This window comes from Channa argus, chromosome 10 (assembly GCF_033026475.1).
Source record: "Channa argus isolate prfri chromosome 10, Channa argus male v1.0, whole genome shotgun sequence".
In the NCBI taxonomy this organism is placed as follows: Eukaryota; Metazoa; Chordata; class Actinopteri; order Anabantiformes; family Channidae; genus Channa; species Channa argus.
Window position 1 is genome coordinate 15420008 of NC_090206.1, and position 15497 is coordinate 15435504.

The following is a 15497-nucleotide window of genomic DNA, read 5'->3' on the forward strand; positions in this document are numbered from 1 at the left end:
TTATTCTGCCAAACCGTACCACGAAGCAAATGTAATAAACAGATCTACTCTGGTGTCAGCACTATTCTCATATTACTGAAGTGTATTAGTGGATAGGCAGTAACAATATGTCAAATCCTTGTGTCCAAACAATGGAAATTCCCATTCACTATTCATCCCTGAATAATTATCCGTGACGTTTGTTTCATTCTTTCCTTCCAATATTCTGTGACAGCAGTTATAAATGATCAGGATCTCATTTCTAAATGTATGAATACCTGTATTCTGCCAGGGGTGAAGAAAACAAAGTATCTCAGTGTACTGTGTCATGTAAACATAAGGTTTATTGCAAATGTGCAGTCGTATCCAAACACAATAGCGAAGAAACTGTTTTTGAGGATACTTTACAGCAACAACACCATTATCTTTACAAAACACATAGAAACTTTAGCAGTAGCTTCAAACAAAACTCCTCTGAAATTTTACTCGAGGTCCTGGTTTGCTTGGCTTCTGTTGTGAGAGTAAAAAAAAAAAACAAAGGCAAAGTCTTTGGTGGCTACAAAAACAACAATGACAACAGAGCTCAGTGTGGAAATGTGTTCTCTTACTATGGACAGGCACTGTTGTCATGCCGTCGTTTTCAAGTTGGCATTTGAGCATAGACGAGACCAGATACTGAAGCCCGCTGCTAAAATCGGGAGTGCGTCTGCAGCGACAAAAGCAGGCATCTGCTGGCTCAACATCTCCACTGTTTACCTCAGGATGTTTCAACTTTATGTACATTGTAGTTTAAAGTCCTTTACTGTGGTGAGAAAGGCAGATAAGGTGTTCAGGTGTGCCTGTTCCCTCCAGCATACCAAAAACAGATCTATATCGACTGTACACTGCTCCCATTTTACAAACAACTTATTTTTGTTCAGAATCACCAACAAAAACAGACAATATAGCAGGATTAAGTTCCCCCACAAGCAGCAAGCCCCAACTTCAGACAATACAAAATTACATTTCAGGAATTAATACAGTATATGCTGGTCAATCTACTGCAGTGGTCACCAGCTCTTACAAGCTAGTGTGCATTAACTTCCACTTGTCTTGCCTTAGCTTATTGTCTTGATTATTGTTATGCGTGAACAATGTACATGAACTTATGAGTAATGCATTTTGGGTTCAAGTCCTCATTACGTAGCCGGGAGTCCTCAAAACTCATATTTTGAGATTGGACAAATCTGCATGATGGGGCTCATCTCACTGAGACTTGGAGGACCGTCTCAGATGGGATTCCACGATGTGAGCAGGGACCAACAGACCTTACTCACATTTCACAAGTTAGCACCTGCAGGCCCAGCCCGAACAACACGTCCTCACCACCCTCTCTCTAGAGCAGAGAGTATTTGTTGGATGGGTTTGGCTAGGCAGGGAAAGCCCCTCTGTCTGAAAGCAAGCGCTCCTCGATGTCTAGTCAGCCCTCTCTCTATTCTTAGCGCTTTTGTCTACAAAAAAAGACTACGACAAAGAGTTGGACGGTATCTTAGGACAGCACCGCACCGGTCAGAGCGTCTTAAGTTCAGTCTTGTGCTTATCAGTGTCAGCAGTTCGATTGTGTCCCATCGATCATTTTCCTCCCCGATGCTTCGCCTTCATGGTTTTGAAGGGTTCTCGGTGGCAGCGATGTAGTAACACATTTTTATTCAAATGGAGGTCCATTATTGTAAGGAGACAGTGGCTCTGCCCGCCCCAAGACAGAGCCACTTATACAGCAGAACCAGTGCTGAGGCTGCAGATCTGCTGCGGCTGCTGCTGCTGGTCTGGTGACACTTGGGCATTCTGGTTGTCCAGGGGTAACAGCACGTCTGTCGGGATACGAGACTGGAACTTCTCCAGCTGCTCTGGACTGGCCAGGTTCTTAAGCAGGTAGTTCTCCCTCTCGAGCTGGTTGTTCTTCTCTGCCAGCTCTTTGATCTGCTCTTTGAGAATCTCCACCTCCTCGCGCACAGCGTACATCAGGTGGTTCTTGACGAGATCCTGTTGTGACAACAACAAGGCGAGCAAGAGAAATTTAGACCCGGGAACACAGTAGTCATAAAATGTGTAAGGTTGATCTGTTGGTTTGCACAACTGATGCATGTGCTGACAGAATAAACAAACTTATCCTGCACAGTTTGCTGTGAGACAACGTGTGCTGCTCCTTTCTGTGTGCATGTTTACATGGAGAACTCGAAACTGTCATATGCTGTCTATAGTGTAGTATCTATTACACAATTTTGACTTATGGGTGTTTTCATAAACATCTGTGCTTCAAAAACACTGCCTGTCTCTTAAGTTGTGTCACCTATATTTGTCACATAAATAAAGTACATAATACTGCACACTAGCGTGACCTGCCTTAACCCAGTAGGCACTTCCCAGTGGATTCATGGAGACCTAGTTTTGTGCAGAATGCAGTGGGGAAACTAGGGAGGTCAGTGAATTACAACTGATCAATGCTGTACTATGTATACATCACTTATTTCAGGTGTTTTGATGGGTGTAATGGACACTGTAGATCCAGTAGTGGTCATTGCTAGTATCTATATTATTGAATCATGGGCTCATTTTAGAAATGTCCATTGTGTATTATGGAGTCTGTGGGGATTTGAACACTCTTTCTGTCAAAAGACCTAAATGCCATGTAACCATGTGTTTGTCTGGTATGTTTGTGTGTGTTTATCTCTGCTTACCATCGCCTGCTCAATCTTATTGTCGATGGCTACAACGCTAGCACCAGAGGCACTGCAAAAGAGAAGAGAAACAGCCCATAAATAAAAAGTACTTATCAAACTGTTCAGTGGAGTGGAGCTTCGTCAGCACAGAGAAAGAGAAAGTCTAAAAAACAGAAAAGAAAACTACATCTGCAGCCATCTAGTCTGGCTGCTGGAGTTCCATGAGGGTTAGAGTGTAAGGAGCACAGAGTGCGCGAGGCGGTGGCCAAGTGAAACGGTAGATGGCTCGCTGCACGTATTTTGTTCAAAGTCCAGACAAACAGCAGCAGGGACAGCTGAACACACCGTGTCAAATCTAACACTGCCCGGGTTTTTTTTTTTTTTAAACAAAAAGGCTACAGTATCTTTTACGGCCTTCATTAAAATATTAGAATAGTCACACACTCGGCCCGATTAAAAACAAAAAACAAAACATCAAACAAGCGTACGACGGCTCTATGGTATAATTACCTGTTGTCAAGTTTGACTGACACAACGTCTCCTCCGAGTAGTGAGGAGAAGAACGAGATGGAGAAGTTATGCAACTGGTAGACGGCCACCTCCATTGGGGTTTTGGCGAACATCTCCGTGCTCATGTTGAGTACCAGACTCGTTTGGATTATACTTCTCGCCACGTTTGCGACTTTGTGGTCAACTAACTGTGTATCCGGGTGTGATTGCTCTTGGGTTGCGATGCACTAACTCGCTGCTGCAGGTTGCGCGAGGTGCTGTGTCGGAGTGCGAGCTTCGCCGGCTTTTACTGGCGACTGTCTGATGCTATTTCTGCCGCCGGCCGCTATTTGACTGGCTTGCCATTGACGTCAGCAGACGCGTGCATATATTAGTCAAATGAGCTTGTGGCTCGGTTTTTCATGATGCCTTCCAGGGCAGTAGAACAAAAACTGTATTTGACTGCAGCATGTAGGGGTGTAAAAAGTCCACAACCCCCCCCCTCAATTTGTGACGGAGGAAGAACCAGAGTACACTCGGTCACGTACTGATAGTCATACTCAAGTATTCACGGGGAGGCTGTTTTGTGAAAATTGTGGCTTTTATTCGACTAGTCAGGTGATTTATTTACTTTTATTTACTGTGCAAAATAAATTTCGTTTTTAACATATAAGGCAGTAAAACATGATTTAGTGGAACAACCTACAACTATAAATTGCCTTATATTAAGTTAATGCATTAATGCTACAGAAAATACTGTAGACCTGTTTGTTGGGGAAACTTGATAAATGCATTTTTATGCTAAATTTAAATTAAAATGGTTAAAAATGTACGACTTGTTATGCAAAACGTTCGCTTTTAAAGTAAACAGTTCGTGCACCACTGTACAAACAGCCTTTATTCAGTAAACAAAGGCGCTGCTCGAAATACCATGCTTGAAGACGAGCACTTTAACGCGGCACTGTTTGTGTCCTGCCTTTGAACTTCTCGGTTCCTGGCTTCTCCAGTTAACCATCAAACCCAAATCCCCGGGTCCTGAAAGTAACAGCATGAGACCAACCAACAGAGCAGTTACAAACGCACTAGTTCTGCATAAAAAAGTCACTAAAAAGTTGCTAGAAATGAAAACTCGATTTGGTCAGCAGATATGTCGCAGAGCACGAGGTTTTATCTAACGTATATTTAAATGCATCACTAAACAGAATGAAGGGTATCATTTATTTGATTGTTTAATTTATAAGTAATTATGTATCATTATTTTTGTTGCCAAGTGATAATTTTTGCAACTTCAAACTGTCCTCTTAATGGCCAACTTACATTGTAATGAAGATGAAGTTTCGTTGCCATTATTGTTGTTCCTTTGCAGTGCACTTTATAATGTCCTGCACAGCTTTCTGCAGAAACAGCCAACCTTCGCCTCCGTGGGCAGTGTATGTGAACTCTACTGGTCTCTAGTGGTTAAACAGTATAATACACCAACCCGCCGGGGACAGTGTTCAATTTGGGGCTCTGTTCCTGGACACTGTTTAACATTTAACAACTTTCGATACACTTGCTACTGCGACCATACTTTAACAATTCTGGAATTTCAAGGTTGTTTTCCCTAAACACTTTACATAATCATCCTCTCCATAAGTTGCAATCCTATTTTATCTGTTAATTTTTAGCACATTGCGACTAATTATCATCTGTGTAATACAAATTAGTAAAGCCAAATATATGTTTGTAACACATACATGTATTTGTTATGTATACCATATTTACATTTAATGTCAATACCCACTCAGTGGACAGTAGTGCTACACTACTGTTCTTTGGTGTGTGACCCTTGAACTTGAATTTACTACATGTGATGCAACTCCCCTGCAAAATGTTAAAAAAGAAAACAACTGGTAGAAGCCAATCACAGAAGAGACAGAGATAAACATATCCGCTGTTATTGTGTTGTCCAAAGCGCTTTCTACGGAGTACTAACTGTACTAACTGCTGTTATTGAGCAATAGAGATTCTTTTCACTGAGGTGTAAATACAGGTTTTAATAGTTTATATGTAGTTGTGCAGCACTTCTCAGGTGCTGCATTATAGTCCGTTACAGTTATCTGACTTAATATGGACAATGAGCCAATTTAATTTCTATTAGAGAGCCAGTGTTGCATAATGTATACATTTTCTAGGGCTAGTCAAAAGGACGTTTACTAAAATTCAGCTTAGTGTTTGTGTCCTGTGCTACAATTTGTTTAATTTTATTCAAATATACAGTATCAAACAAAATCCACTTTTTTTCAGCCATATCTTATGAAGAATATTATCTCTATTTTTTTATAACACCATAAACAAAAAATATTGTTTGCATTGAAAGTGCTTTTCTTTTTATGTAAAATGTCCATTAAAGTGGAAAGGTTGACTTCTGGTAGATCTAACAAGGCTAAGCAGCTAGCACACTGACTGAGTATTAGGGCCTATAGTGCATGTCGTCTTAGATTCTGTACTGTGACAGTACATCTGCCAGGTTTAATATCCAGACCTGTTCTGGTGCTGAGGAGATGGTGAATTACCTTTCCCTGCTTAGAACAGGAGAGCTACACCAATTGCCTGTGACTCAGCTGAGAGACACGTATAGAAACTTCAGACAGCAGTTAGCCTTTCTGCACTTAGTCTGCAAGTACATGTACAGCAGGGGTCACCAACCTTTTTGAAACTGAGAGCTATCTCTTGGGTACAGATTAATGCAAAGGGCTACCAGGTTAATACACACTTTTGAAATAACAAATTTGCTCAATTTACCATTAATTATATGTTATTATTAATAATTAAATTAATGATATTCATCTATGTGAAGACACGGATCATGTTAATGATTTCTCACAACAACTATCAAATGTGGTTTAAAAAAGAATAGCAACAAAAAAATTAAATACAGCTAATTGGTAAATGGTGCAATGGTGAGCTATTTTTAAAACAGGCCTGCAGACTGCTCATGTGGTCCTTGCGGGCTACCTGGGCACCATGTTGGTGACCCCTGATGTACAGCAATATACAGCCTTATGTAATATGATGATGACAGTGTAAACCAGAATACTCACAGCTGTCCTGCTTTGCTTGCTTTGTAATCACTGCTTCGACAAAATCTTAAATAATCAACTACGTTTACATACAGAAAAAGCAATTCTAGTTGATTTGTACCTGCATGTTTCTGAACACATAATTGTACTATTTGCCTGTCCAACTTCTTTTCGCAAATTAAGTCTCATGTTTCTGTGGAACACTTGCTGTCTGACCATGTTTGGCGTGTGCCAAATTCAGTGAGTCACTTTAAAGCTAGGCGATGGGCCATGGTTTCCATCAGATGTCCCCCGTGCAAAAGCCAACTGCATTATGTAACACTGTGATTCATCTGAACCGATGTCTGAAGAAGACCGAAGACTAAACGTGCTACAGCCCCCAAGCTTTTGTTATAAGTAGCATTTGGAGGGTTTGACTCCCCACGTTTAAGATGCACAGTTCGACCCAATACGAGGCACTAGTGATAAAATCACAACCACCAGCAACAAATTTGTTGGTTTAAGGTCAATTCTGGGTCAAAATGTGGATTTTCTCTCCCTTTTTATCATGTGTACCCCATTTACTTTCTCACATTTAGGAATGCATGGCGTGTATGAGAGTGTCTCTAGATAGCAAAGGTCTGTCACTGCAGCCAGAAGCTGTCAGTGTGGGCAACAGGGCTGGTTATAAGCAATGAATACAGAACAGTAGGACACCCTGAGGCAACCATTGTTATCACATCACATATACAGTACAGAGCCACGAATAGACATGTGGCCTTGGTCTTTCTCATGAGAGTTTTCAATAAATTTAACAGGCTGGCAATTTCTCCATCTAGATTGCATGTAACATTACATGACAGCGTGTATTAGGCTACGTAAAACAAGCAGTACATGCAGATGATGTTGACACTACTGACATTGTTATCCAAGAGCTGGTGGATGTTTCATTCTCTGCCTGACGAACACCATTTGACTGCACTAAATTCACTATTACGGGAATTTCCAAAATATCTGTGGTCTTTCAACCACACGATCATCAAGGTTTATGAAGCAAAAAAGAGATGTGTTACAACAGCATCACACCTCCTCAAACAAAAAATGAAACGGAGTAAGGTTGCGGCATCATTTCCTTGAACATGAAAATGGTAGGAGTTTGGTGCTTCATATGATTCTTGTAATCCAAACGTGTTTATGATAAATATCCACACCCAGGCACTGAGACATTGCTGCTGTTATCGGTCTTCTCCTGTCTTAAATAACCACATTGATCCCTGACACATGTCACATCCTACCTCACACAAAGTCAACTTTTGTCTTGTCACCTCTGTCTCTGTCAAACTCTCAGTGGCCCACACTTACCGCCGATCTGGCCTCTTGAACAGACTTGGCGAATAAGGGGGCGAGTAGCTCATGACTCTCTCAGGATAGCTGAGGTGGTGGTAGTGACAGCAGGTTCTCTGGGATGGTTCGGCCAGGCGGTGGGCACACACCGCCCTCGGAGAAGGTGGCCTAGCCCCAAGAGGGGCAACTTCAGTGAGACGTGTATGAGAATGTCCCATCTTGGTGTCCGAATGAAGGGGCTGTTCAAGAAACACGAGCCCTCCTTCTGCTGTTGTTCGCTCTCACCAACTGTGTTCTCGCAGCACAAAGAGACAATTGAGCACTGGCAATACCTCTGGATGTGCAGCCATACGTATGAGTGCCATGCTCCGACTGGCACTTGTATGATGTGTCTCCAATCCAATGGAACACAATGGCCTCAGAGTCACGATGAAAATGGAAAAAACAAAAACAAAAGCCAAATGTGTCATCTCTCCACTGCTGGAGACAAAAGAAAAAGTATTTCTCTTCTGTTCCTGAAGGGAACAGTCATTATGCCTCGCTGTGTAACTCATTTAATCAGTGGTAATGTGTAATAAAACACATGGCTGATCCAGTGCTCCATGATGTGAAACAAACTAATGATCTTATCTGGCACCAGACTTCCCAAGACAATGAAGGCAGTCAAACAAGAACAGATATCATATTGTTTGCTTACTTGTTCGATCACTTCTATATAATGGTTTTGTAACCCTTCACAAGCAATTGTTACACAACTCTTTAAAAATTATAAAGTCATCCTGAGGCTCAGTGGTTTCTCTGTATCATTTCAGATATGTGATGTTCACAATCCCCTAAGAACCTAAATTTGTATTAGGCGGCTTTGCCAGTGTCAGCAAGCTTCTGTTGTTATCAGGGTGTAATAAATACACTTCTGTTTGGAGGGTTGTTGCTGCTGTTATAGGTGTAACAGCTAGGGTAAGTAACTCTCAACAAGTATAATTGCAGGCTGCTTTCTGTTTTGATAGTTCTGTATTAAAAGTCTCACATTTAATCCGTTCTGTTGGCAGGCATATGGTTTTGACATTTGATGCTAAGTACAGATTCTGATGAGCAGACAGGTGTGGTTTCATATGGGAGACAGTCATGTAAAACCAGTTTCTGCATGTTGCCTTTTTTGAAGAACTTTTGCATTTCATAAGATGGGATTTAATATTGTAATTATCTGCACCACTATTAAATAAATTTGTCAGACAATGAAGTAAATGTCAAAGAATACTTTTTAAAAGCTTCAAGAAACCGTTAAATGAATGGCAGTATGCTGCATGGTGCTACAGTAGTTATTTACAGGCAAAAAAACAATGAATGTGTAAATGATAACTGTTGCAACTTGGTCAGGTGCCTTTCGTATCTCTTTGCGTTCAGCAGTGGGATTTCAAGTTCCCTCAGTTCAGTTTCTAACAGCCAGTGTTCACGCTCCTAATTCAGGGCTGTTTGCCTGGGCAGCTGCCTCTGAACGGACTTGCACAGTATCAGCAGAGGGAATGGATGACATGTATTAGGTGTGTTTACACCCATCATGTCAGGAGCAAGTCATGGATTTAATGCTTTTTATTGAGCCTTCATTAAAACTAAATTAGATGTCTTTTTTTTTTTTTTTCTAGAGCTTCATAGTGTGTCATGGAGCTAAAAACCTGAAAAGATGAATCTTTTTTTGTTATGTATCGATCAGTTCATTCTGTTAATGTAGCACTTATATTTCTATATACAAAAACATGTGTGTATTCAGAGCTTTTAACTTCCAGCATAGGACAGGATCGTGGTGAGCAGAACTTTCCTGTGGAGAAACACTACTGTGTGGCATCTAGTTACAGTTTTTGTACTGTTTTCTTTACTCTATTGCAAACCAGCTAAAATCTATACAGAAAGTAAGCAAATGAACGAATCGTAAAGAATAAAATACAACTGACTTTTGCTGTTATTCCAATTCATAATAACAATTATGTCCTGTATAATTGGAATTATAGGTTTCACACACATTATGTCCTGTATGTAACCATCAGCCACAGCAGGTGTGTGTAGCACTTTTACTAAATGTTGGTTGCATGTGCCACTGAAAGCTCTACTTATTCACAGGAAGATTTGAAAGGATTTGCAAAGTATAGGAAACGTACAACTACGTCTTCTCGTGTTTTTTTCCTCAGAAGCAGGTGTGTTTGTTCACATCTGTACTTCTCAGCTTTTTTGTGGAACTCTGTTGAAACCATTAGTTCCTCCATTGTCCTTTGGAACATTTGTATTGTTGCTTGCTTTCCTTGATTCAGTTTCTCAATGCAACACAAAGGTCCACTTCATTATTTCGCTTACTAGAAACGACTACATTTAATTTCAGTTAAAACAAAATAAAATACAGTTCATATTCAGTAGTCCTAATTGGAACGAATGGCAGTCAAAACAGGATGAGAAGTATTGTAGTAAATGCTGCAGTGCAGTTTATTGCATGTAACAAGCTTGGGGACTTCATACTGTAGCCTCTGGGACCAGGCTGTGATTCAGTTACACTTTGCTTTGGGGCATAATGTGAAGATTTACCCCATGTTCTAATGAGGGGGATGTTTACAGTGAAAATACTAAAACAGAGCTGAGGGAGTGTGTTGACGGAGTGTCACGGTATGGCAAACCCTTGTCTAACCACATTCATTCTTTTTACATCCCCTTCAACACTACCAACATGTTCTAGACTGTAGCCTATATGATTCTTATCTTTGGTTTAATGTAAACATGTTTACACAAGAGAACACACAAACACACTCACACACAAACTGTCTGCTCTAAATGATAAGGGATTATATTCCTGGGGTTAGAATGCAGTTACGTTATCTCGCTAACTTTGACCTGTAGCTGCTCAACAAAAGGTTAAAGGTCGTGGACTCATTTGGCCATGCAGTGTTAGCAGTGCACTTTGTTATTACAGATGTGTACTTAGTATGCACCAATACATCTATGATGTGTATTTCTGTAAAGATTTGGCTCATGAAGCATGGTTATGCAAAGTATGAACAGTAATACTGAAAAGACTTAATCTAAAACATACCGATAATGCTGCCACATTGTATTGCATCTATGAAAGACAAACATTTGACTGGATCGGGCCAACGACCCCAAAGGTTACAGAGTTCATCACCATCTTTCCATTGTGATGCTGAGAAATTAAACTACAGTAGTGGAGAGTAGTGGGACAATTCATCTGGCTCTAATGTGCTATTGGCTCTGAGTTGGCAGCTTTTATTTTAATTAGCTCTATCAATTGTTGGGTTAAAATATGCTAAATGCAGACTCTAGACAGCAATAAGTCATTATAAAATCATTTATTTTGGCTCTGCATGTTGATGAAAAGCAAAAGGAGATGTCTGTGAGGAATCTGTTAGCGAACCATGTGCGAAAATGTGTTTTGTTTGATTTTTTGCTTTTTAGAAAAACTGGTTTGTTAGGAAACAGCAGTGTCTTGATTACAGATAGGTCATTTTACTGACATGTATTTAAAATCGCAAAGTGAAGTATTTGGCTGTATTTAATACTACAGTTTATTCTCTTTATTCTCACCTGCTTCTCACCAACAGTATAATATTGTTACTCCACCTCACTCACTAAAGGATCCCTCACTCTATCATTACAACCTTCTTCATTCAATCCATGTCCCCCATCGTTTCTGCCTATTTCCACCACCCCGCTTTTCTCATCTTTTTTCCAGCTATGCATCTGGCTGAGCCAACAGCTGTATGACCCAAGTCACCAACAACTGGGACAGCACAGGAGGGAGTTGTGCCCTCGATGAGCTATCCCCTAGTGTGTATTTATGTGTTTGCTTGTGTTTTTGTTCGCCTGTGTATGTTGATGTGTAAAGATGGCCCCACGCTTGCGTTTGTGCATGTTCGTGCACGTCTGGTCTTGTCACCCTGATCTGGATTTAACTGGATGACAAGCACCCTGCTAACTCTCGCTGTCAGTGTCATCCAAACACTGACTCGTTCCCACAGACTCCAGCAGACTTCTCCGCTGAGCATTAAAACTAATCCTTTGTCACCTGCAAGATGACAATGAAGCAACATTCAAGTTCCCACGGATAATTTGGGACAGGTCACTGGCGGTCATTGTAGAAGACCAAAATGCAGTAATAGCTTAAAAGGCATTTGTGAGTAAAGATTACAAAAGATACATATGTGCAGATGATGTTAAATAAAGTCATGCACGCAACAAAATTATTGTAAATAAACTTTAAAATTACATAATGTCACAACATTATGACATAATGTCATACATTCCATAAAACATCTTGATATTTTTTAACAACTGTATATCTGGAGCTTCCTATAAAACATGTTCAAGCCACCTTCCACTGATCTCTGCAAACCAAACAAATCACACTATTCTTCCTCAACAAGACCACAGGAATGACTGATCATAATTCAATCATCTTCCCTTTTTCAGCGTGCTCTGACTCAGACAGATGAGCTGTACATCTAACGTGTGATGATAGAATTACATTTCCATGCAGTCTCTAAGTATATGAATGGCAACTTTATTTAGAAAACCAGCCAAAAGTGGATACAGACAGTGGAGAAGTGGCATCAAGCCTCTTCTAGAAATAGTTGTTGATATAAGTTATTTGATATAAGAGGTTCACATATTCAAACTTCATTCACACTTGTGAATGGTATCATTTATAAACATTATATAGACAGTAAAATAAAACATCTACACACATAAAATCTACTCAGCAGTTGGTCAAAACAGGAACCTGAATAGTAACAGGACATTTATGGCCATTTCTCATTGAGGCTGGATCCACTCTCCATGTCCACATCACTCCAGGGATTGTATCCCTGTTTGTGATTTAACTGATTCCGATTGTTACAGGCACATTTGTGCAGTCAGACATCTAGATGAGCTGTGCTCATATGTAAATGTGAATATAGCTATGCACTTGTATTAAAACTATCAACGGGCCGTTTTCACCTTTTCTCCAAAGGGAACATAACTCAAAGTGCAGCTGTGAAGTGGTGCAACAGGGAAGTCATGTACATTCAGCACCACATATAAATCTCTATTTCAAATAGCATAACGGATTAAAAGCTATTCAAGCCTGGAGTCTCAAAAAGCACAGGGGCAATAGGTCCGTGCAGTCCCACAGAGCTACGGTGTGGATCACATGCAAACAGTGAGGAGCGCTGAAGCCTGAGAGAACATGGTGTACACAATGTTTCCTCAGCCTGTCTGCATGGTGAGGATCCCCCACTGACAGAGAACCGGCCAATGCAGACGAAGACACGGCCAGATGTACAGGATATGTTTCACAGAGCTTTAATAAGACGGAACTGTAACAAATTTCTCACATGTAATCGTCACTCCAGAATTGGGAATGCAGTTGACTCACAGCAACTAGAAGTTTGGATATGTGAACAAAGTAGCACACAGTTGATTATCTTTGTCGCTTTGCATTGCAGTAACAGCTAGAGCTGGCTAAACAAGTGTTCTGCCCATCAGAAGAGAACAGTATCCTTAAACAAGTCATTCTGGAAGCCATGCTTTTAAATTACCTCCAGCTTGGAAGAGTTTTGAGTAAATCGCTATAATCGTCACAGCTCAGCATCAGAATATTGATGTATTCTTCATCTTTAGCGTCACTTTACTGTTGGTTTATTGTGTTTATACAACACACTGTACTTGAAGCCACTATGAGTGGTATGTTATTGTACAGCAATTGAGTAACTGAGAATCACCTTGTCTCCGCTGTTCTCATGAACTGTGTAGTGAGTGCAGTATGTGGTGGTACAAGCCCTTTGAAAAACAGGTGGTCAAACTGGGCTCAGTCTGTGTCCTTTCTACAGTAGTTAATAAAGCAATGTATGTTACATTTATTAGATTATGTTAAGAGTTACTCTATTTATAAGATGTTTAACATTGCAAATGAATATTCATTTTTTTTTGCCCATATTATTGATATCAGTTCAGCAAGGATTTAGGGCAACGAGAGCTCTGTTTTAGGAGGTGACTCAGCCAGGGAAGGATCAGTATCAAAAGCGGCTGTGCGGTCCAAATAAACTGGGAGCATACTGTGGTGATATCAAGTACTGTGAAGTGCTGGACTGAAAGGTTACAGGAACCACAGCCTATCCTGCCTTCAAAGAGCCAAGAAGCCTGCCCCTCGAATACGGACGCCAGTCTTTTTTCTTTTTTTTTTGTGGTTGGAATATTATGAGGTGACGCCTCATGATAGTGTGAACACAGTAACGCAGTGTGTTTTTCAGGCTGTGTTGAGCTCAGAGTGTTTCTCTAACTGAACAAATGATGAATGCTTGTCTTTTTTCCAGTGGGGTCTTTGAAAACACCTATTAACAACAGCTCATTGAGCAAGCTGCATTGTGATGAATGCAAGTGTTTGAGCCAATGTCATGTGGTAGCTACTGAAAAATCCATAGATGTTGGCACTACCCTGGAGTATGCTAAAAATGCAAAGTTGATTTTTGACATTGGGTCATTGCTGCCTTTCAAACAAATACAACTGTTATGGATTAGAACAGAGAATACGCTTAAACTCAGCCTCACTTTCACCTCTGCTTTCATAAAATAAAGCATTCTCTTTAAATTTAAAGAGAGCAAGATGACTGTCAATAAAATGTAGGTCATGCTTTCTTCCCAGAAACAAACAGGAAATACTTCAACTTGAAGTGACTCCTGAACTTGGGGTCAGTCAGTGTACACAAGGGATATTGTTGCTTTTAAATGCAATTTTCCTGGACTCAAAGATGCACAAAAGAGTGACTGTGATTCCAGTCAACGTGTAAAGGCTAAGGTAAACAATCGAAACTAAACTGCCCTGCCTCCAGCGTGTAGCCAAGAGGTTCAAAGTTCACTTATGAAACCACAGAACACTCCCATGTCTGTTTTGCTCACACGCACCACACACAATTACACTCCAGTGCAAGTACAGGTGTGCATTCAAGCATGGACACTAACAACACTGTGAGATTAATACCTATGCAAAAAAGGACAAATATGCGTCAAGACATGTAGACACAGACAGATGCAGAAATGGATATGCATAAGCACAGAAATTCGAGCTTTGTCTGGACGTGTAGATTGAGCACCTTTTGTTGGACGGAGCTCTTTCCACACTGGATTAAATACATGTTGGAAAAAAAATGCTCTAGGAATTTCAAGATTGAGGCTGCTAGAAGCTCAGAAAAAATGGGCAACCTCTATTGGACAATATAATTTTCTGGCATCAATCAAAGTAAAAACCCCTAAAAAGTGCACAGAAAATAACAATAAGGTTATGATGGCTGCATTTGATATTTGCTTGAATGAATCATGTCTGAGGATGACGTAAAATATCTAATCAGATCTGGCCTCTCTGCAAGGAGACGTACGTAAGAGGGCTTTATTGTTTTGGAGATGGACAGAATTGCCCACGTAAGCACTGTTTGGCAGCCAGTACACTGTCACCTTATCTTCATGCCCAAATGACAGCGTTTTGGCATTGATGGACAAGTTTCCCACTGGCAGTGCGTTCTCTCTGCCTTATGCTCGCACAGCAAGGTGAAACACATGTCACAGGGAAAGTTTAAAGATTAAAATGCAGTTCTTTGTTAATAAGGCTGGCATTTGTACTGTGCAACTCAAAGCAATTGAATGCGTTCTTAGGAAAGAAATCAAAACTAATTAAAATTGATATTAGAGAGAGGAAGGCAGTGGGAGATGTTAGGCAGGTCAAACACTCAGGCACTGGGCTCAAAAGCAGCATACAGATCCCGAGCTGTCTTTGGCTTTGACCCTGTAAAAACACGAGCAGGCTGCAGCGCATCAGGAAATAGGAGAAAGGCATCTGGCTTTGTTTTATTATTGCCAAATTATTGCACACAAAGCAGATATGCGCCAGCATGTTTATCAAAGACAGCTAGAGCTG

General features: G+C 40.6%; 1 protein-coding gene across 4 annotated transcripts in view; it reads right to left on the reverse strand.

Moving 5' to 3' along the window:
- Positions 1 to 305: 305 nt before the first annotated feature.
- tsc22d3 (TSC22 domain family, member 3) overlaps positions 306 to 15497 on the reverse strand; it is a 31245-nt gene continuing 16053 nt past the window's right edge. For 2 of the 4 annotated variants that reach the window (XM_067517798.1, XM_067517797.1), the window contains 2 exons: positions 2697 to 2748; positions 306 to 2001 (listed from right to left, as the gene is read on the reverse strand). In XM_067517798.1, coding sequence (XP_067373899.1) covers positions 1729 to 2001; positions 2697 to 2748 — 325 coding nt within the window. In that variant the 3' untranslated portion in view covers positions 306 to 1728. Of the gene's footprint in view, positions 2002 to 2696; positions 2749 to 3188; positions 3512 to 7570; positions 7847 to 15497 lie in introns of those variants that run through there. The other 2 variants (XM_067517799.1, XM_067517800.1) reach the window with 2 other exon arrangements.